Raw genomic sequence first — 23064 nt, forward strand, 5'->3', positions numbered from 1 at the left:
CAATTCCATTTTCAAGTAGAATTCCATAAAATTAGTGAAAAAAGGGAGGTGGGCATGTTTGCCCAGGCACAAACTTAGTATGAGTTAGGCACGGACCGCACTAATATATATATATATATATATATATATATATATATATATATATATATATATATATATATATATATATATATATATATATATATATATATTAGTGTATTGGTGTCATGATCATCATGATCTTGCGAGAGTCATTAAAATGAGTGTCAACTATGATGCAACATTTGTATAATTAAAGTGCCTATTGTATCATACAACGTCTGTAATTGCATAAAAATCCAAAAAAGAGCTGCGAGTTCATGATCAGCATTTCTAGTAACCTTAATCAGATTTCAAACGTCAACCATAAGATCATGTTTGCTTGCCATGGATGTGGATGGGAGATTCGTAGTGATATCTCAATCTAGTTTCAAACCTCAAACCTAAGGCCATGTTTGTTTAGCATGGATATGAGATTCCGGTGCTATGAGATATCTATGGGTATGATTTAATGTCGGAAATCTCTCTCTCTCTCTAAAACAAAAAAAGGCTACGGACCATTTTTTGGGTTCCACGACTGTGGCAATGGATACAGAACATAGCGCGCCATTGAAGAAGTGCCCTACGACGGTGCGGGCAATAGAATGTCTACGAAATGCACATAGAAGAAAGTATCGTGAATGGAGACAATTTTGAAGATGATGGCAACAATTTTTTTTGGGAAAACGAGCCATAAAATGTTCATACTGATGATGATGGTGATGATATCATAAATTAGGGCGAGGATACATGTGGCTCCACAAAGAATTAATGTTCTACCTATTCAAACAATTACTAATGAATATGGTAACTTATAATTTTGGCATGTTTTCCTTCATACACTTTTAACTTCAATTTTATTTTCTTTCATTCCATGTATATAACTGTCTTGACCTTTCTTCATTAAATAATAGATGTTTCCTTGAGTGGATTCTGATGCGACTACCGAGGACTCTTCACCAACATCACCAGCAGGTAAGACATTGATCTATGTTTTGTTCTGATTCCAACGTTTGTCATATCAATGCTTTGCTAAGGTCCTCATTATCATAGCTTTATTAGTTTCCAGTTTGTTCGAGTTAATTTCTTCAGTTAATTTCCTGGTCATCTTTTCTTCATGCTAAAATTTTGCTATGGCAGGTTGTGTTTTCTCATATATTGGTTTTGTGATCTATTCCCAAAGTTATCTTTCGTGCTTCGATCCGTGGAATCTTGCATGTTTTTTCAGTTGCGCACCATCCGCAGTAAAGGAGAGAATGATATTTTGGTAATTTATTAAAAAGAAATGCCTTCCATAATCTTTTTCCTTTTTTTTTTTCATTTTCAATTTTATCTTTACAAAAAGTTCTCTTTTTTAGTGTATACTACGGTATTTTAGTCATTAATTATACCAATACGGCACATATAACGAGGTTCAGGTTTGCTAAGAGAAAATTTTAGTTATTAGATTTCCTGTTCCATTAGATGTCTATATTTCAGTGTTAGCAAACAAACTAACGTGTTACTTTTGGGCATTAAGCAGCTTTAGTTAACTTCTCTTGCAACTAGTTAAGTAGTTTATTGTTTTGCATACTTGGAGTGTCGGTTTTATGATTTAATCATATGGGTTTTGGGAAGCATTTGGCCGATTGGATGAAGGAGCTTGCCACCAAGGCAAAAGCATATCTTCAAGTTAATGGCAAGCTGGGTATGTTTAAACAAAGTCAAACCAAGAAAAAGCTATCAACAGTGAAAGAAAAAGGACGAAGGGGAACAAGAGAAGAGGACTGAAGGAGAAAGAAAACTAAAAAAAAAAAAAAAGAAACCCTCAACCTCAGCGACAGTATCAAATAAGGACAGTGAAAGAGTGCAACCTTGTAAGAGTCCGTTTCAGATTTTATTCGAAGCCTGTTGATGCTTTATGAAAGCCGAGTTAACTCACTGATTTGGTATTTGATTTAGCAAGTTCAACAACTATACTCTGATAACATCGTTGGAACTTTTAGCACCTCCCAGGATCTTGGACGAACCACCAACAATGCAGCTTTTCTTGCAGCATCAACACACAAGTAGAAGAAAGAGATGGATTATTTATAATAACAAAAATGGTGAGACTTAGGATTTTAAGATTTGCTTGAAACTCAAGCAGCTTATCAACAAATCTTAGCCGGTTATATGCACTAACATGTGTACCGTTGTATTGTGTACATGTGTATGACACGTACCCTTAAAAGAGAGCTAGGAGCGAGATGAAAGTGGTCCGAAAAAACCTATGCTGTGCACTAAGAGCTGTGTGGTTGTGCACGTAACCTCGTTTCATGAGCAGACCTAATTACCGAAATTGACTTGCATGCACAGAGGTGTGCACACAAGTATGCACCAAACCAGGGCGAGGAATTTTTGAAAATTTTTATAAAAGACATCTTATACTCTTTTTTTTTTTTAACTTTTTGACAATCTTTTTTTTACCCTTTTAAAAATTTCTTATCTATTTATTTTTTTATAAAGGTATTTTGATTATTGCCACCCATATGCATCAGTTCAGTTTTTCGTGCATGGGTGTGCACGTAACCAACTTTGCTAATTAACCGTTCTGTGATGTGGGGTGTGAACTTCCCACCTTACCACGGCCAGATGGAGATGCGAGGGCTTCAATGGGTATGCTAAGTAACCAGTTCATGGTTCGCATTGGATGTCATGAGCCATCATCACCAAAGAAGAAGAAACTTCGGGAAGAGCTGTTGGAGGCCGGGAAGGAACATTTAAATGGTGAACTCCGTTAAGAAGCAGCCTCTCAACCCGATGCTTCTCGTCTCCTTATTGCACTCATGTAAGACTGCGAAGCAACTGAGGTCCGTCCATGGAACGATGATTGTCAGCGGAGCGTTGCGAGAGAGTGAAACGTTCCTCTGGAACTCACTTATCAAAAGCTACAGACATTGTTGCTACGGATCGCTAGAACCTATCCTTCTGTACCACCAAATGATGCGTAATGGTATTGTTTTTGATAAATTTACGTTTCCCTTCGTGATCAAAGCATGCACCAATCTTCGAACAATCAAATTGGGGCAGCAGATCCACGGCCAAGTGGTTAAGAGCAGGCATGTAGTGGACCATTTCGTTCAGGGCTGCCTTGTGGATATGTATGCCAAGGGTGGCAGCATAGAAGCTGCTCGCCTTTGTTTTGATTCCATGCCATACAAGAATTCGGTGTCATGGAACTCCATGATTGATGGGTACGTGAAACATGGGGATGTTGGCACTGCACGCCATTTGTTCGATAGAATGCCGTTGGAGGAAAGAGATTTGTTTTCATGGAATGTGATGATTGATGGATATGGAAAGAATGGTCAAGTCAATCTGGCACGTGAATTGTTTGATGAAATGCCTGAGAAGGACGTTGTGTCATGGAACTCTATGATGCATGGGCATGCCAAGGCTGGTAATATGAAGGAAGCAAAGGAGTTATTTGACGTTATGCCAGCGAGAGACAATGTGTCATGGGGAATCATGGTTTCAGGGTATGTCAATTGCGGTGCCATTGACATGGCCCGTCATGTGCTTGATCTGATGCCTCGGAGTAACCTGTTTTCGTGGAATGCATTGATTGATGGGTATGCAAAAATCGGCAGTATTGACATCATGTTAGAATTGTTTGAGCAAATGAAAAGGAAGAACTTGGTGTCTTGGAATATTGTTCTCAATGCATTTGCAAAATGTGGTGATACGGAGATGGCATGCCGAATGTTCGAACGGATGCCTGAGAAGGATATAGTTTCTTGGAACACAATGATAGATGGATATGCTAAAACCGGAGATGCTGGAAGTGCACGGAAATTGTTTGATGCGATGCCATTCAGGGATGTGGTGTCATGGAATTCGATAATTTCAGCATACAAAAACTCTGGTTGCACTGAGGAATCTGTAGGCCTCTTCCATAGCATGTTGGCAGGTGGAACCACACCAGATTGCTCGACGCTCGCTGTTGTACTTTCGGCCATTGCTGACATGGGCATTCTTGCTGAAGGCAAATGGGTTCACCGTTATCTTGAAAGGAATCAAGTTCCATTGAGCGGAAATGTTGGTGTTGCTCTTATAGACATGTACTCTAAGTGCGGGAATCTGGATATTGCTACAGAAATATTCTGCAGCATGCCACAGAAGAGCGTAGATCATTGGAATTCGATGATTGCTGGACATGCAGTTTATGGCTATGGTAGTTATGCCATCCGCTTGTTCGAGGAACTTCAGAAATCGTCGGTGGAGCCTGATGATATAAGTTTCATTGCTGTTTTGAGTGCATGCAGTCATGCTGGTTTGGTAGATGAGGGCCATTACTACTTCAACCTCATGACTTTGCAGTATTGTTTGGAACCGAAGATCCAGCATTATGGCTGTCTGGTCGACCTCCTGAGCCGTTCAGGACATGTGGAGGAGGCAAGTTTACTAGTGAAGAACATGCCTATGAAGCCAAATGATGTCATTTGGAGGGCACTTCTTGGTGCTTGCAAGACACACGGGAACGTAGTCGTTGGAGAGGAGGCAGCGAATCACTTGTTTGAACTCGACCCCGATGACACCAGTTCTTATTCCCTTCTGTCTGACATGTACGGTGCAGTGGGACGTTGGGATGAGGCTCTCAAGACAAGGGAAACAATGAAAGAGAAAGGAATAAAGAAACTAGCTCCAGGTTGCAGTTCTATTGAATCGGATGCTATTGTTCATGAGGTTGATGCTACTCTGCCTGACAATCCAGCAGGACATATGTTGTATCATGGAGCTGAGAACACGCACATTGTTAGTGAGAAGGAGCAATTTGTCCTGGAGAGAATCTCAAAAGAGCGGACTCGCTTGTGGTTCGACACAAAGGACTAGATGGACACATTGAGTTGCTGAGAAACAATCGATTTGAGGGGCCTTAGAAAGATCGACTTGGGGATATGACTGACATCTGGAACGCCATGATTGGGATGTTTGCGCCCTTGCTTCGTGTTGCTTATGAGGGAATTTGCAGTATACGGTTCGAAGCTAAGTTGAGAAATTCAACAAGAGGAGATGTAATGGTGCAAGAAGCAGTCCGAAGGAAAACTATATCCCTCAGATTGTTTTGCATATGTGGATGATCTTCCTCTAAATTTACCCATTCGTGCGCAAGTCCATTCCGTAGCAAACGTGCAATGAGAGCTCGTAACTGCATTTCTAAGATGGGGTTCATTTCTTTTGAGTTTTTATTATTACATAGCATGGTTATATACTCGGTTGCTGAAGCATAGAACCTACGCGCTGAACAACGGGTTGGGATTGTCCTTGCCATATAAAACAACAAAGCTGCATGTTTTCTCACTCAAAATGTTGTAATTCTGTGGGCAGTTTGGTGTTCATAAGACACTTTTCCCAAGATTAACTATAAAACAAGTCATATTTCTATATATTTCCGTATATTCCCATTCAAAACAATGAAGAACAATATATGGCAAACTTGAAAGGCTGAATAAACCAACCGTCGTATACTTTCATGTTCCTCATTTGTTCATCCCTTGATCATCATTTCGATCTTATCGGTATAGCCAACCATGTTTTCATCGTTTGGATTTGGCTGCGCCATCAAGAACCACTGAATCAAGTTGATCCATTTTCATTCATGAGTGAAGCAGATGAGAATATTGTGATCGAACCGATAAAATAGTTTCTTCGTGAAGACGATCTGATGGGATGATTGAGTTTGGACCTTGGTATGCCAGTATTTGATGAATTGATCATTAGATATTTGGGAAGGACCAGCAATGAGACAATAAAAGAAACCAAAGGAAAGCCTTTTGCGATTAGACCCTCCTCTTTCTGGTCTTAGATCTTCTGCCATTGATAAGCCAAATTGCATGGATGGACCCAGAATGCCTAAAAACACAAAATCTGAGAAAAAACAATCAAGATTTTTTCTGATCTGCAAACTGAGTTTCGATGTTCCTACAAACTAATTAAGACCTTAGGCCATAAACACCCGAAGAGTAATGTTTCTACATAAAAAGAATTATTGCTTCTCTTCTGGAACCACACGTTTCTAGACAGGTGGAATTCATCACATCCATACAGGCGAATTTGCTAAGATTCAGCACACATTACGCAGGGAAGCCCAAAACTGTTCTCCACAAGCCTTTATTAATTAAAAAATAAATAAAAGAAAACTGATGTAGAAGAATGATGGATGTGGGGCGCCAACCTTGAGGCTTCAAGCTCGCTTCTCCACTCATTTATCGTCCCTACCCACCATGCAGCTAGCTAGCAGACCCAACTGCTATGAAGATCAAATCCATTTAGATAGCAACAACAGTATGTGTCTGTTAAGATGAAGCCCCACTAGAACGGATATTTTAGCACCACTCAGATTAGGATCACTGAGTGCATTCATATTTTGGGTGACAAAGGAACAAATGGCATATGCCATGAAAATACATGCTGCATCGTTCCATAAGGAAACCAAATAAATCCCCCCACGAAAAAATATGTATAGGCGCATGCACAAAATGCTAATATCCAAGCATAATTGCCTCTCTACTTCGGTCTATCTGCTAATTATTCTGATGATCATCATCGATGCGCTGAACCATGTTCAGAAGATTATTCACTTCCTTCCCCAACTTCCCTTCCTTAATCATACACTTATCGAGCAGATACGTGTGTGTGTGTGTGTGTGCACAAAGGAAGAAAATGTAGTCCCTTGTCTTCTTCAATCATAATGCACAAGAAAACCATTACTTTGGGATAACTTACAATGGGCATGTTTTAAGAGCGCCCATTTAATTTAATGATCCTTTTCTTTATTCAATCAACAATGCTTTTGATTCGCTTTTATGTGTATGTTGTCACCTTGATGGCAGTTTTCTTGATCACATTAACTTCTGACAGTTTCTTGGATGTTTTTATGTACAAAAGAAAGTTCAGAGCGATCATGAAAAGAAAAGCTCAATGTGGACGTCCCCAGTAATCCATTTTCTAGTGTGAGAAAAGATGTTGATCCACAATGAGATGTCGGCTCTTCCTACGACCAGCATTTGTACGTGGTTCCCAATTATTTGAGATAATTTGAGGATATTCAAAGATTATTAGGTTTCTTGATATTCCGCCTTCAGCTTTGTCAAGATGATTAAGATTTTTAGATTATTATCTGAAACGGTCTCTACATTATCAAGTTTCCTGTCATAGTTCTTTGAAAATGACATCGACTTTTTCGGCGTTCCTCGATGACTTAGTGCTTGATCAGACTGGAATTATGGAATTCTATAATTAAAATTCTTATTTTTTTATGAAATAGTAATTACATTATTTTTGATTCCGAAATTATAAGCTTATTCTTAATTTTAGAATTTTTTCATCACTCTTTAGGGCACATGTCATAATTTAATTAATCAATTTTAAATTTTTAATTCATGTTTTATCAAACATATCATTTTCAATTCTAGAATCAAAATTTCAAACTATCAAACACAAAGGAAAACTAAAACTGGAATTTTTCATTCAATTTTTTTTGGGTGAAATTTCATTTTTAGAATTTTAATTCTAAAATCAAAATACAAAGTCATTGAACAGCCCCTACTGTTCAAGAAGAGGCACCCCTGATGACTCTCTAGATTACTGAAGCTGCTTGTTGACATTTTTTTTGAAATAAAGTTAACCTTCTAGTAGTAAGCGTCATCAGTTACATTGATTGAGCATTTTATCAAAAATTTAATAAGCAGAAACTGATCGACTCAATTTAAAATATATAGGAGATCTCTCTCTCTCTCTCTCTCTCTCTCAATTGTTTTCATGCCAAGTTTAAATGACCTAACTGTATCTAGCAATTTTCACCTTGTGTATTTAATTGCATGCCTTATGCCAATACTAATTATTGATGGATCCTTGGGTTAATTGTTATAATACAAAAAATATGTCAATTAATTCTATATAATTACTGAAAAGGTATACTTCTATAGCTGTTTTGATGGGAAGCTTGCTGTAAGAGCAATTACACAACACGCGCTAAAGCATGCCTACATTAATTTGTTTTTCTTTTTATGCATATTTGCTTAATGTGAAAAATGAAATGGAAAAATTATGCTTTTGAAAATGAAAAGAACATCAATTTTTCATATTTTGATTTATATTGTGTAGACGTTTTCCCTTCTATGGTCCGCCCATGCATGTGGGGTCAAGATCTCTTCAAAGGCAGTCGGTCAGTCTTATTGAAGGACATTACGCAGCTCACCAGCGCCGCATGTGGCCGCAAATGATTTTGTCTGCTGTACACTCACCCACATATTTTGCCAAGTTGCATTCTAAATGAAAGATGCAGCTCTGTTACACCTTAACGCGCGAGTATATAGTAGACTGTTAAGATCATATATGAACTAAGGGTACATATATATATATATATATATATACACGATAAGTCAAGATCTTTTATGGCGATATAAATGTTGGAGCGTGAAGCTTAATCTATACTTAATAGGTTTTCTTGATTTTTGTAAGGACATTTATGTAATTTTACTTTTTACAGGTTTGCCCCCCTAATCCCCATATTTAAGATAAGGGAGTTGGGGGTGAGGGGGAGGGTGTGGTGGTCATGTATTCTTTAATTATTTTGTGACAGTAAAAAATAGTATTGGGCAGCCATGGAGTTAAGAGAACCTTGTGTCTTTGAACCATGTAAATCCTTGTGTCTTTTTTTTTTCTCTCTTGGTGTTGTAAAAGAAAGAGAAAGAAAGGGTCTGGTTCCTAGCATCAACTCAGTCCCCATAAATATCATGGTATGGTGAAAAACAAAGGCACTACAAAATATGCCTAATTTTCCAAGGGAAAACATAGTCCCCACTGGTTTGCCACCCAGCAGACTAAGTTGAGCTCATCTTAAACCTCCCAGCTGAAACTTGTGACTTGACAGCCAAAATTGATCAAAACGAAAATGGGATCTGTGATAGTCCAGAACAAACCACTGAGCTTTACTGGGTGTTTGAAACCAGTTACCGTGGCACACAAAGAACTGTAGAACTGGACAGATGCTCCAACTCATGCACCTCTTTGTTGTGTGACGGAGACACTAACTATCCTTTTAGGGGAGGGATCCATACTTAGCAAACCCATAACTCAAACTTAGATCGGCTGATGACCAGGTTATCCGGTCAGTGAGTTGACCCTCGACTCGATCAAGTTTTAAAATAACCTAAATCAGACAAGTCAGGAGTGAATTGGGCCGAATCAAAGGCAAGTCATGAGCGAGGAGGCCAGCCAACCTGGACTTGTGGCCAATGACTCAAGTAGTGTACGTGGCTATGCATGTAGCGGCGGAGCCAAGGAAGGGCCGGCAGGCCCACCTCCCACCCTACAAAATTTTGAAACTATAATTTGACTCCTATCAAAATTTTAAAACTATAACTGGACTTGTATCACGAATTATTTTTTTTTGCTCCGGCCTACGCGCATGCATGTTACCTTCTTTTATCAGTGTCGACATGGGCATGCAACCACGAACGCTCAGTGGCATTCCTGCAACAGCCTGCCGCTTGTGAGGACAGTTCAGGCATCCAGAAATTGGACAGCGTGAATGGTGCCATCAAAGGTGCACTGTCTCCAAGCGTCGTGCTGCGCCCATAAAGGCAAACACAATTGGGAGGACTTCTGTTTGGAACCTTGTGGCTCTGGCGCAAGACCATTTTGCCCTTGGCATCTCACCACACGCCTCTTGGAGGAATGATTCATTCACCCACCGCATTGATTGAAAGAGAACAAGAGGAAGGCTACAAACTTCACCGGGGCCATCGCAAAGGAGGCCGTGTCCTTCCATACACGTGTTGTTCATCTCTTCCTGGTTCGACTGTATGTCCTTTGCGGCAAAGAGATGCGGACCAGACCATGGCAACTCCTCCACAACTTTGACTGGCACCTTTGTTTTATGAGCCCCTGGAGCGCGATAAAACAGTTTGACGGGTTGTTAGCAGATCTCATCAAAGCAGCTAGCCTGCCTGAGTCTCTGCAGAAGTGAGCGCTGAGCTATCCTGTGCGTGCAGAGAACACGATTTGGGAATAGAGCTCCTGCATTGATTTGTGTAAGAGCTCCTACCTTCTTCTTGTTTGCTTCCTTCAGATTGATCGGTTTCATGGATTGAAATGAAAATGAAGCGAATGAAAGTTCTTTCTTATGCTTATGGCTTTACTTGGTTATCATCTATGTTTTCACTCTTTTGTTTATGCCATTATCTCTTCTTATTGTTCTTTGTATATATATATCTATATTTTGCATCTTTAAGCTTAGTTGAGGGCTGAACTAGTTTACTTGGGATCTAAATCTGCAAGGCAGAAACAGGAAGTGCCCAACAGTACTTGTGAGCATGGCGATGATGATGCGATCGAGTCTGAAATTAAGCCTTACAAAGAGGAGGCCCATTCATGTGCTGTTATATCTAAGGAACAAAGAGTAACTTACCTATGGGGAGAAGCGATTTTAATTCGCCTTCAAAGTCATAAAAACTAAGCAAAACCGTAGGATTTAATTAATTCGAAGGTTAACAGTATAACCATTTCAGTTTAATTACAGAAGCTTGTCAATGTCAACAATGAAGAAGCATAGCCCTTGTGTTGATTCTTAGATTTTTGAACATACAGATCAGATGCGCATGGTCAAAAGAAGCAGTCGTGGTGTGACATTAAGAGTAGAGAAACTATATAACCACCCATGTAAGCACATGAATAGTAACTGAAGAGCTTATGCTTGAGATTCGTTTCATGAGTCGGCGCTAACCTTTATATTACCATAAAGAGTAGGCATCAAGGCGGCGCCACATATTATTTCATGTTGCTAAGTGACTCAAATAAGAGGTGAGATAATTATCTGAATTCGGTCATTAGCAGAGTTTAACCTCACACACCGAGCTGGAAGAGGGCCCGTTGAGTTTATTATGCATGCTGCAGGTCTACCGACTGTTACAATACATATACAGCTTTTTCCGATGTTTCGTCTTCACATTTTGGGTAACAAAAGAAGTGCTCGCTCCTTTCTCAAAGAGCAGGAATGAAAGTGAGAGGACCTACTTCTGTGGAGTCCGTATACATATGTATATGTCTGAATAGAAACATACCACACAGTCATGTGTTAATAGTGAATTTCATCGGCTGAACTATGCTTTTTGCAGGAACTGCAGTCAAGTACTCGTTCCCAATACTGTGTCCTTATGAAATTCACGGTGGAAAATTGCCTGCCTTCATAAGATAAGGGTTTGGTGTTGAGCAGTGCCAGTACTGGTTAGATCATTCTGTTTTTCTTTTTTCTTTTTACCTTTTAATGGCCAGAATCTTTTTAAAAGATCAGGTCACAAGGACATAAGAAATCTAAGCATGCGAACCTGCAGACTGGCGTATCGGTCAAAGATCGTCAGTACTGCATCACTTTTGGGAGGTGCAGGGTACACAGCTATGGTAAATAGAGCAAGGGAAGAAAAAACTAAAAAGGTCCCACCCCTTGGAAATCCGACTTTGATTTTGTTCCTCCCATCTCAATATAAGAGATAGTAAGAAGGGTGATTTTACCATGGTGAACTTGTCGTGTTTATTTGTATTTCAGAGAAAACTTACGTAAAAGAGAAAATTTATTTAGTCCATGATCCATGAACTACTCCCTTAGGGTGTGTTTGATTCGAATCTACGGATACAACCACCCACCAAACACAAGTGAAGTTCACCATGGTGAACTCGCCTCTCTGTACACCCGCTAAAATGTGCGACTTTTTCACCCTGCTCTGTTTAATCTCGATGAATCCACCAGTACACACAGTGATGAACCGAAAAGCAAGTGGGCATCTAAGTTAGGTTATGTTCCACTTGTGTATGGGTGTTTTACCTACGTTTGGAAGTGATGAAGAGAGAGGAAAAAAAATCTCTGTGCAATATGTTCTAGGGATTTGGCTAAGAGAACCAACTTAGTTTCTTTAATTTGTTTGTGTGACATAAGAAAATCACATAGGAAAACAAAATTAAAAGAGATGAGTAAGTAGGCTGGCAGAATCAAAGAATTCAAAGTTGTACCACGAAAAGTCCCTCCATCTCAAGAGACCCCCAAAAAAGTGGCTGACTTTAGGAAACATTTTCCTACGAATGATGAAAAATGTCTCAATTTCCTTCTTCAAGGCTAGATAGAGGAGGCACGCAGTTCCAGCAGAAACAGAACAGTAGAAAGAATGGATTCAACGCTCTATTGCGAAGAGCTTTAAATCACTGAACCATATATTTCCAGTAACTGTAGCTTCATTCAAAACAAAGGGGCGCCTTATATATTTCTGTTGAAGAGGTACACTGACCAAGGGGTTTGTTGAAGAGGTACACGAAATAATGGACCATGAATGATAACTCGGTCTTTGTGGTCCAATTTTGTAAAGATAGGCGATGACAATGATTATAGAACAGGGATATATGAGGATCTGAGATTAGATGAAGTGTGGGCTCCATTGATACAAGTTCAGGCCCTTGAGGGGACTTTCATAATCATCCCGCTTTGTAAACATCGATCGATCCAAACCGTGATCTGGACCAACCTATTGGAGTCGAATCATTTGAAAACCGATTCACTTACTGAACCGGTTCGGTCGTGCTTTGTCATTGGTATTAGCTGTTTTAACTTCTGATCGTATTTCAGCACAATCTGCCGAAGAAACGAGAAGGTTGGTGCTGGAACGGGTGCGTGCTGTCACCAATATCAACCCGATACGGGGGAAAGATGATGCCCAACATGTGCGTCCGTTGGGGGAACATGCGCCAGTACAGGTCATGACGACACTCCGGTGGCTCGGGTCCTGTTATAATGAACGGCTCCTTTTTGAAGGGCACTAATGGCGTTGCGTGTTTGTTTGGGTGGACAGGGAGAAGAAAGAGCTGGACAAGGATTGCATGGACATCACAGTGATGAAGCCCCATATGTACGTGGTTCCGTCCGGCAGGCATCCCCCACTAGCCCTCAAGTCCTACATGAGGTCAACCCTAACCCTAACCTCAGTCCATTCAGATTTCACAATCCCCAATAAGCTAATTTTTTTTTATTTTTCAAAATAAATAATTTATGTTTTTCTTTTATAAAACGTAATTGTTATTAATCCCAAGCATACTTGATTCAACTATTTACTGCTTCACAAGTTTAGGGTATTCAACCGCATGACGAATCCGATCCGACTAGTAGTGGGATTCAAATTTATTTGTCAGATTCGTCTGGTTGAATTTTATAATGGATATATTTGATCCATTGGCATCCCTATAGATGATACCTGCATCTAAATTCTACGGTGCTAAACGAGTCTGACCTGGATCAGATATATATATATAGTAGAAAGCAAATCCCAGAATTTATAGACGACCTACATGGTCATGGTGGTAGAGGCTTTTCTTCATATGAGTCCATAAGCTAGGCTTCCAAATATAATATGGGTATGGTGCCCCACATCTTACAGAAAAAGGTTCAACAAATTGTGACTTTACAAAGTGGTGCCAGTTCACTAGTGGAGTAGTTGTCCTTGTTACCATATGTTTCCGTCCACACAAGAAATTCTCAACTTTGATTCACATCCTGCCTGCACTTAATTAGACACCTCTCTGTTTTTAACTTTTTCAATTTTGTAAATGTAGAAATAAAAGTATTCGACAGTGAAAGCTAGGTCAGAATGCTCCAATAAAGATCAAGATGTTGAAGTTGGAGGAGGACAAAAATTCGATTTCCCCAGTCATTTGTTAATGCACTAGGGTTAGAAAATAAACTTAATAATCAGATTATATTTCTTTAGCAAGACGACTAAGTGAATCCAGAGTCATGTTGAGGAATTCAACAAGTTGGTACATGTCTATACCATTTTGATAGATTCCGGTTTGATTTGAGTGAAATTCCCTTAGAAGAAATAGCATATCAACATGTTTCATGGATGTAAATTGTTAACGAGTATAAATTCAAAATAAGAAGAAAAAAGTTGTCCTATTAGATTTGCTTAATATGGATTGGAACTTTTCGTCTAATTTCTGATATTCTAATTCATTATGAGATGCCGATTTCCGCTTTATCGAAAGCAGAAGGCACGTAGAGTTAAGATGTTATTAGCTTATCATTCCCTCGAAAGGTTCAATAAGAACTAAAGAAACGACAAACCACCACACACCATGCTTCTTGTTTGCTAAAAATTCTCTCACCTCCCAAGTTACAGATGGAGCTCTGTGGCGGGCTCGCATGGGGATTGTGTGGGCAGTTGCACACACAGTCCTACAAAAATGTTTTTTTTTTTCCAATTTATATATTGGTTATTTGACTATTTTCTTTATTGACATCTAGGTGTCTCCCATTTATTTGATTAGTGCCCCCTCGGCTAAAAATTCCTATCTCCATCAGGTCCACGTTCTTGCTTCGTCTTGTCATTCTCAAAAAATACTTTTTTAAAAATCTAAAAAAAAATTCCATAATAATGCTTTAACATTTGCTAAATTTCAAATCAGAGCTTCAGATCTTTCAGAACTGAAGCTGCTAAGTGCAAACTAGTCTCCTTTGACTCATAAATAACTATTTCTGACTACAATGAACGACTATTGGTACGAGATAAAACCAATGCAGCTTGTTCTAACTGGACATCTGTGTTTTACAAGTTATGAGACAAATACAGCTCCTGTTTGCCGAAAACCTGACTGCGGTTTCTCGAATTAATTTTTAAATTCGGAGCGAAGCGAAATTATCTTATACAGCAGTGAAGAAATTAAACTAAGGAGATGAAGTCGGAGGGCTGTCCCCCTCCCCTGCAATGAATGCTCCAAACTGTCGAACGCCTTTCCCCCATTTCCTTCCATTAAGCACACTTTGGAGATCGCGCTTTTATGGCCTAAGGACCCTGAGTTTGTCAGATGGAACAGTAACTCCAGAGTCGAACAAAACAACGAGCTCAGGAATCCATTAGATCTCCAGAAAAATTGAACAAGAAGAAAAACTGAGCCTCTCTCTCTCTCTCTCACACACATACACAGAAGCGAGGACGAGATCAAGCCGAAGAAGAAGCAAGGAATGGCGGGCAGAATGTCCGCAAATTTCTCTGATTTGATCCACCGAGTCGCCGGCTCGTGCCTCATCCAGACGATCGGGCAAGGGGAGGAGGAAGCGGAGGAGAAGAGCGAGTCTTTCCTGGACGATCACGATGAATCAACCTACTCCGATTACGAGGACCAGGCGGAGAGAGGCGAGCTGGACCACGAGCACGAAGATGAGAGGAAGATGTCAGTCACCGGCGCGGGGAAGGCGGCGGAGAAGCTGCAGGCAGCGGAGGTGTTGATGATGGAGGTTTTCGAGGCCGTCTCCGCCATGAAGAAGGCGTACGTGAGTCTCCAGGCTGCGCACAGCCCGTGGGATCCAGAGAAAATGAGGGCCGCGGACGCTGCGGTGGTGGCGGAGTTCAGGCGCCTCGGTCGGCTTCGGGAGCGCTTCCGGCGGGGGAGCCCGGCTGCGGCGGCTGCAGCGGCAGCTGAGAGGGCCATGGTGGCGTATGATCCGGAGGTCGAGGAGCTGAGGAAAGAGGTCAAAGAGAAGGAAGCGCAGGTGGAGAACCTCCGGGAGCGGCTGAAGCAGGCAAGCGGGAGGAAGGGAAGGACCAGGCGGGCCTCCGCCCGGTTCCGGGAAGGTAATGTGTCCATTAACATCGCCCTCCTCTCTCTCTCTCTCTCTCTCTCTGTCGTATTCACGGCGGGAATCAACGACCGGCTGCCGGGAGGAGTCCGGCCGGGCGGATCGATCGTACTTCCCAATACTTCTCGCGCAACGAGTAACGGATGGAGCTCCTTCTTGGCTCTTGCTTTAAATGACTGAAATACCCTTAGAATATCAAACACCTATGGCACTAGATGATCGCCTCGGTCGGTTGGACTGCTCAGTCGGGGGTAGGATAAGTGATCACTTACTTGTTTGTCACCTTATCAATGGACACCACGCGTTGGCGCACTCAGGTGTGGGCTTTGACTACATAAACCCACACAAACATAAATTGTTTCATTTACATGTTGACGCCTTTTAATCATTTTTTTATTTATTTTAAAAATCTAAAAGTTAGTGCCCCTTGATGACAAATATTTTTGTTCCACCGTTAATACGACATTTTGATTTTGCTATGGCCGTCGACTTAGAGATAGAATGTGTAGGCAAACAAATGAAAGTCTTTTGCGATTGAGTGAGTGGGTGCGAGAAAATGAGTGGTGAGGTGATTTGAGTAGAGCACGTCTTCACGTACCTTCTTAGCTCAATGAACTGCATTCAGTAAACTGAGATACCTAGCCGCTGTCCAGTCACTAGGCTAGAGGAACTTGCCTTTCATTCATTGGTAGAAGAAACAATTGGGGACAGGCTACGAGTCGGTCCGAGCTGAACAGGTACCGATTCGATTGGAACGAAGTCGGCTATGCCTTGCTTTCAGGGGTATTTCGGGTTTTTTAGGAATAATAAAGGGTTTTGTCCTTAGGGATGATGATGACGGTGAAATGCACGTGACGTCGAAGACTGCGGCGGGCCCACGAAACACTGCTTGGCAGTATGTTTCCACTCATACCCCTGAAACTGAGTCAAACGTCTGAAAGGGGTCTGCGGCCTTTTGGCTTTGACGTGAGAGACGATGTGCCTCTTCTCCGTTGGCCTTTTGCAGCCTCGATAAAGGCCTCAATGGTCCTTTTGGCTCTTTCTAGAGCCGTAGCCAGCCCTCCGTCCACCCGCGTGTTTACCCAGGAGGTCAACGGGTCCGGATACGACCCATTTTCACCTAATTGGTCGCGGGTTTAGACCAACCCTTGGCTCCTCAGATCCTTATCCTCATCCTTTTTATCTGTGCGATGTCCGCAGTTATTTTGCTACGTTTAATTTAAATGCTCATTGGTGTTTCTCTCTTTTTCTTTTTTTTTTTGTCATTATCGCACATTATTTTGCCTGCTGTTGTTATTTCAAAGTTGATTCCATAACTTTTAGGCAATGACCATGCATTATTATGATGGACAAGTTCATTCATTCCTGGGTAATGACTTAACCTCATCTTTTCGTCCATTACTATACTCATCGTTAGTGACAGACGTGGATGTCATTATAGGAACTCGTCCTTTTCAAGTTTGATGTACTTTCGAATACGGTAAGTAATTTTCAAAATCGTTAATGGTGTGTTTGTTTGACGGTGGTTTCGAGATCCACCGTCGGACCGTAAATCCATCTTTTTTTTTACTTGTAAAATTCAAGTTATTGTAAATTTGTTTTGATTGAGGATCTTCCCTTGAGGTTATCAAATGCAACCTAATAAATTTGACCAGCTACCGTGTTCTTAATGCAGAATTCTAGGAGTACATTCTTTAACACTGTATATTAGCACCTGGCTGCAAAATGCTAAATTTTGAACATGTTGAGTGATGATTTAATAAGTCTTACGCCTGCTGTGTGCGTAAAACTAAATAACGAAAACTTTTTTTTTTTTTTTACACTAATTAAACACAAAGGCGTCTTTTCGAGTGTCTGACTCTGCGTCCTGGGGATCTCTGACCAGTGGTGCATGCGCCGACGCCGGAGCTCTTTGAGTTGTGCATGAACCAGGTGAAGGAGGCGTCCAAAGCCTTCACGGTCCTCCTCCTTTCGCTGATGCGCTCCGCTAACTGGGATATAGCCGCCGCCGTCCGCTCCATCGAGGGGGGCACCAATGCAATGACCTCCTTCCCCATCATAGCCGCGGCCGCGGCGAAGCACCCCCACCCTACTCACGCCAAGCATGCCATTGAGTCGTACGTGTGCCGGAAGATCTTCAACGGCTTCGAGAACGAGGCCTTCTATCTGAGCGGCAGCCTGACCTCGCTCATCAACCCGGAGAAGCACCGCAGAGAATGCTTTACGCAGTACCGCGACATGCAGTCGATGGACCCGGTGGAGCTGCTAGGCATCCTGCCGGACTGCCAGTTCGGACGGTTTTGCGGCAAGAAGTTCCTCGCCATCGTCCACCCTAAGATGGAGGAGTCCTTCTTCGGCAACCTGGAGCAGAGGCGGGTGGTGGTGAACGGGGGCCACCCCAGGACGCAGTTCTACGGGGAGTTTTTGGCGCTGGCCAAGGCTGTGTGGCTGCTGCACAAGCTGGCCTTCTCGCTGGACCCTCCACCCTCCCACTTTCAGGCCACCAAGGGGGCGGAGTTCCACCCGACGTACATGGAAAGCGTAGTGAAGTTCCAGGAGGGAGTGGCGCCGCCTGGTCTGGTGGTCGGGTTCCCCGTCTCCCCGGGCTTCAAGATCGGCAACTTCGTCATCAAATCGAGGGTGTTCCTTGTCAACAGGACGTCGTGAGGGGGCTGCAAATGCAAGCCAATGATCAGCCTGTTTTGGTCTCCTCGGCCTTCAGCCTCAGCGAAAGAGTCTCTGTCGAATCTCTCCTATACGATACGTTTCTTGCTTCCGTTGACTACATCGACTCGCTCTTCCCTGTGTGTGCTTGTCTGTTCTGTGCAAAGGGCAATGTGCATGGTGTGTGCTTTCTGCTTGGGTTTTCAAAGGTAGCACGTGACGTCACTTGTGCATGTAGCTTGTAAGTAAATAATCATGAGCAAGTGATGCTGTCTAGGGTTTTGATTTTGTGCTTAGGGGTTTTATGGGTAGCCATGTGGGCAGTAGTTAGAGAGTTTGGGGCTTTGTTTGATCTTGTGTTTAGAGGTTGTGCAAGGGTTCGTATTGGTCATAAGCATTATTTGAAGAGTTGTGGCATTATTTGGTTTTCTGTTTTAGGGGACTTGTAGGGCTCCGTATGGCCATGGACATCGTCTGGAATTAGAGACTCAAGGCTCTGTTCTCTAATTGCGGTTATCAGTTATGTGTGTAGTCTGTAACTGTGCGTGGTTAAAGAAGTGCAGAACTTGGTGCAAGTACGTCTCTTTCTTATCTTAATATATTTCTGTCGAGCAGCCCTGCAAATTTTTTTTTTTTTTGAGTACCTTTTTGTAGGAGTTTTCTCTTTTCTTGACAATAGTTGGATTTTTTTCTCAAAATAATGTAACAAAATCATGTTTAAGTTTAGATTTCCTTAACCAGTTCAATGAAAGAAATCAAACTGTATTTTTTTTTTTTTTTTGGTACCACCAAATGTTGAGTTTGTTTGAAGCGCGCCTATGAAATTTTACGATTTTTGTCATTTATTTTTCAACTATAAAAAAATGGTACTATTGTTCTTCTGTCTTTTAGCGACTAGAAGCCCCGGAGACCATTTAATATGGCCCCTCTTCGAAAGGAAACCCGCGGACCACAAGGACATAACGTGCAGGATTTGAACTTGAAATTAAAACGTATTGTCATTGCATCCTCCTTTCTGGGCAAGTTAACTTGATTTGGGAGATAAATGGCTCCTTTAAGTTATGGTCGATAGCTTAGACGAAATGTCCTCTTGGTTTTCCCAAAAGAGGAGACAATTAATTCCAGTTTGGGCGCTGCGTGCTGCTTCTGATTTTCTTGATATGATCAGAGGTTTTAAAGGAAATGGTTGACGATAGAACAGTCAATGTATCATTATCGACGATGAGAACGGCTTAAATAGCCTACAAGAGATCAGATACGATCGTGTACAATACATGGAAGAATTTGGGTTTGAAATAAATCTTATCGTTATCTAACAGCTGTTAAGGCTTGCCAATGTCAACTCTTTTAGAATCACACGTGATCAATTTACATCCTTCATCAACGCCATGCAGATTTCCCACAGTATCCTCCCCAACTTTAACTCCTTGTCTAGTGTTGGCGTTACCTTCTCCAATATCCCCCCATCAAATTGGACTTAGATAAAAGTCCCAAGTCTTTTTTCCTAAACAATAAGAATCGGGCCTACTGAAGGTTTTGTGAAAATATCAACTTGATCAGAAGATGATAAATGTCTTGTCTCCGACACTTTGGATGCAACTCGTTCACGAAGACAATGATATTCTAACTCAATATGTTTGGAGTGGTTATAATGAACATGAGTTATTATCATGTGTAAAGTTGGGAGATTATCACAGTACAATACCAACACTTTGGATAGATGAACATTCAACTCCCTTAAAATATATGAAATCCACGCAGCAGCAGACGCTAATGCCGGATACTCTGCCTCGAAATTGGAATGCACGACGATCGGTTGTGTCTTTGTCGACCATGATATGCAATTAGGTCCATGGTGAACGCAATAACATGTGGCAGATCGGCGAGTGACTTGACAGCTTGCCGAGTCGCCATTAGCAAAACCTTGAAGGTCTACAGATGTAGTGAAATTTAATTGGATTCCACAATTCGATGTAGATTTTGACAACAACATTCTTTTTGACTAATTGGAAATAAAAATCTGTCTCCATTGTGTATATTGGGAGACAAAGTTGATCCTATACACTAGGTCAGTTCTAGTGAAAGTCAAATATTGAAGGTTCCTGCTATACTTCAGTAGAACTTTGGATCCGAATGCAACAAATCAATATGAGAGGAATATGATGCGACTCCACCAATGTTGGTGTATTAGATGGCTTGCAATCTCCTATTTAGGCCCTCTTGAGAATATGATAAACATATCCGAAATCCTTCATAGCCAAATTATGTGCATGTTTGGATCCCTGATAACTGGATCCCATGTTTTTGTGACCTTCAATGCCGACATTTCTTATCGCATTTGTCCATACTAGATCTTGTAACAACTCAACAACTGAGTTGGATTCTTGCGGCAAGTTAAGTCGAACAAGGAAGAACATATCGAGCCGATTATAGGCTTCACGATTCCATGCACATACCAAGTCTCGATCTGTCGTGGCTGAGTGGGTGCACTTTTAAGCTGCTGGACGGGACCTGGTTGTGGTTGCCAGATTGGATCAGGATGAAGCGCAGCGTCCACCGGCGGCGCATCATTCAAAATGGCTGCATATTGTGCAATACTTGATGGGTACCTTGGTAATAGTTTTGATATGAATTCTGGTTGAAGGCAGGGATGCCCGCTTTCTCCACTCCTCTTCAAAATCTTTGCTGAAGCTTTGACTGTGTCATATCATAAGCTGCCGACTTAGGCTCTCTCGAGTTGCCATATATCGATTTTAATCGCCATCGCTTACTCCAACATGCAGATAAATACTTACTTTTTGTCATGCCACCATCAATCAGATAGCTCGTCATTTGCTAATTCTGAAAGTCTTCTCTGTGCTACTGTGTCTGACCATCAATCAAGGCAAGTATAGTTTGGTTGTGTTTAATGGAGATGCTTGCTTGCAACATGTATTCTGCAGCTTCTATTTTTAATTGCCCCATTAATAAGCAGCCGGTCACTTATTTGGCCCTCCCTTTACAAGCAAAGCAGCTACGATGTGTACATTGGGAACCTATTGTGGAGAAGACTAAGAGTAGGTTTTTGGTTCAAGAAAGGGAAATATTTGTGACGTTGATTCGGTATTTGTTTAGTGCTATTCCTCTTCACATGGCACGATTTTTTCCTATCCCTTGTGAGATTTCTAAATCTATTAACTCTTTTCTTCTTCAATTCCTTTGCAATCTCCCTTTCATCATCCAATAAGGGGCATGGAGGGAGTTGCTTTTTTAATACTTGACTAGAGAAGGCTTCAGACGTAACCTCTTCGGTTTCCTACTTGCTATAAAAAAATTTAGGTGTGTAAGTAACAATGTTTAATAAAGACAGCGCTCTACAAGCTTGCAGTTAATTAACCATGTCTCCCAGACATGTATTCTAGGTGAATGGGAGAGACCCACTACTTGGCATAAATTGACACTCTCACCTAGCCCATTGTCTTTATAGAGTGCAGAGAAAAAGTTGATGCTGTTGACATTTGAAATGAAGATCAACTACCTATCAGCCTTCACCCCTAACTGTAGTGCTAATGTCTTCGTAAAACGATTATTGGCATGAAATGCCGTTGAATAATTAACACAGTCCTTATATTTCTACATCCGTCAATTAAAGGAAAATAGTAAATTTCATAGATTAGAATATGAATACACCGCTACCTTATATACTGAGGGGCAACAGCTTGTACACGTAACAAAGGAGGTTACTTTAAAGAGATCAATGTTTCTGCTTTGTGCGTTTTTATGTCTAAACGTTAGATAATATAACCCAGCTGGCTATCAAAAATGAAAAAGAAAAGGTTTGTTTCAACGAGTTTTGGTTGAGGAAGAGGAGTGTCTTAGTACCGTCAAAGTTTCTTCCTCAGAGTTCAGAACTGCGCCGGTGCCTGAGTTAGAGCCTTCATACACTTAAGCGTCGTGCCTGAGTTAGAGACTTCGTACACTTAAGCTTGTGTACATCACTGTTCCGCATTGACATAATAGGTTGGTCCATTATATATAAAAAAAAAAAAAAGCCCACTTGCTAGTCGCCCAAAATCATAAATTGGATCCAATTATTATATGGAAGCTGTCTAAAAATTTTGAAATTTTATATTTGAGTTTGGACTGAGATAGAACGAGACTATTGTTTTTATCAGATAGTTAATATATATATAACATGATTTATATGCTTCTGTCGGGAATCCTTTCCACTCTTGAATATAAATATGTGAACTGGAGCATGTAACATTTTTTTAAAAAACATACATCATGGAAAGTTGATAAACTAATCGCGATTTTTTGCAACTGTTAAGTGTAGGAAAGACTTTTGTACTAAACGCCAATCTTCGAGGCCCCAACTTTCAGGCATGAATAATTGTTTTCTTTAATACTTTTCAAGTCAGATCTAAGGTCCTGTTCATATTCCTATCTATTTGGTAAAAAACTAATTGTCATTTCATCTTTTGAGACAACTTGGAGAATTTTTGCGGTTTTACTCAGCAGGTGGCTAGAAATCTTTCCTGCATAAAAAAGAAGAAGCAAAAAACAGTTACAGTTCTATTTCATTCTACAACGTTTTCAAAATTTGTGAACGACTTTATATTCGGGCTTTCGCTGTAAGAACGAACTCTACGTTTCATTTCTTCTCCCTCACTTGCACACTCCGCCCCTTGTGAAAGAAGGGCTTGCATGCGTCACGGAAGGAA

The 23064-nt window shown here is 41.1% G+C and overlaps 2 protein-coding genes across 3 annotated transcripts; both read left to right on the forward strand.

Moving 5' to 3' along the window:
• Nucleotides 1–2592: 2592 nt before the first annotated feature.
• Nucleotides 2593–5408, forward strand: LOC116256669 (pentatricopeptide repeat-containing protein At2g45350, chloroplastic-like). Its single transcript, XM_031633077.2, has one exon. It carries the CDS (start codon nucleotides 2803–2805, stop codon nucleotides 4909–4911), a length of 2109 nt encoding a protein of 702 aa, XP_031488937.1. The 5' UTR covers nucleotides 2593–2802; the 3' UTR covers nucleotides 4912–5408.
• A 4548-nt stretch (nucleotides 5409–9956) lies between these two features.
• On the forward strand, nucleotides 9957–18975 carry LOC116256671 (protein GRAVITROPIC IN THE LIGHT 1). Of its 2 annotated transcripts, XM_031633081.2 has the most exons (6): nucleotides 9989–10115; nucleotides 11199–11307; nucleotides 12695–12822; nucleotides 12918–13028; nucleotides 15046–15692; nucleotides 17583–18975. In XM_031633081.2, the coding sequence occupies exons 3-6, from the start codon at nucleotides 12776–12778 to the stop codon at nucleotides 18362–18364; spliced, it is 1587 nt and encodes a 528-aa protein (XP_031488941.1). In that variant the 5' UTR covers nucleotides 9989–10115; nucleotides 11199–11307; nucleotides 12695–12775; the 3' UTR covers nucleotides 18365–18975. The 2 variants fall into 2 exon arrangements, with proteins under 2 accessions (XP_031488939.1, XP_031488941.1); XM_031633079.2 differs by lacking the exon at nucleotides 11199–11307 and having other exon boundaries at nucleotides 9957–10115.
• The last annotated feature ends 4089 nt before the right edge of the window (nucleotides 18976–23064 follow it).

The sequence above is a fragment of the Nymphaea colorata genome, chromosome 6, assembly GCF_008831285.2.
Source record: "Nymphaea colorata isolate Beijing-Zhang1983 chromosome 6, ASM883128v2, whole genome shotgun sequence".
Lineage (NCBI taxonomy): Eukaryota > Viridiplantae > Streptophyta > Magnoliopsida > Nymphaeales > Nymphaeaceae > Nymphaea > Nymphaea colorata.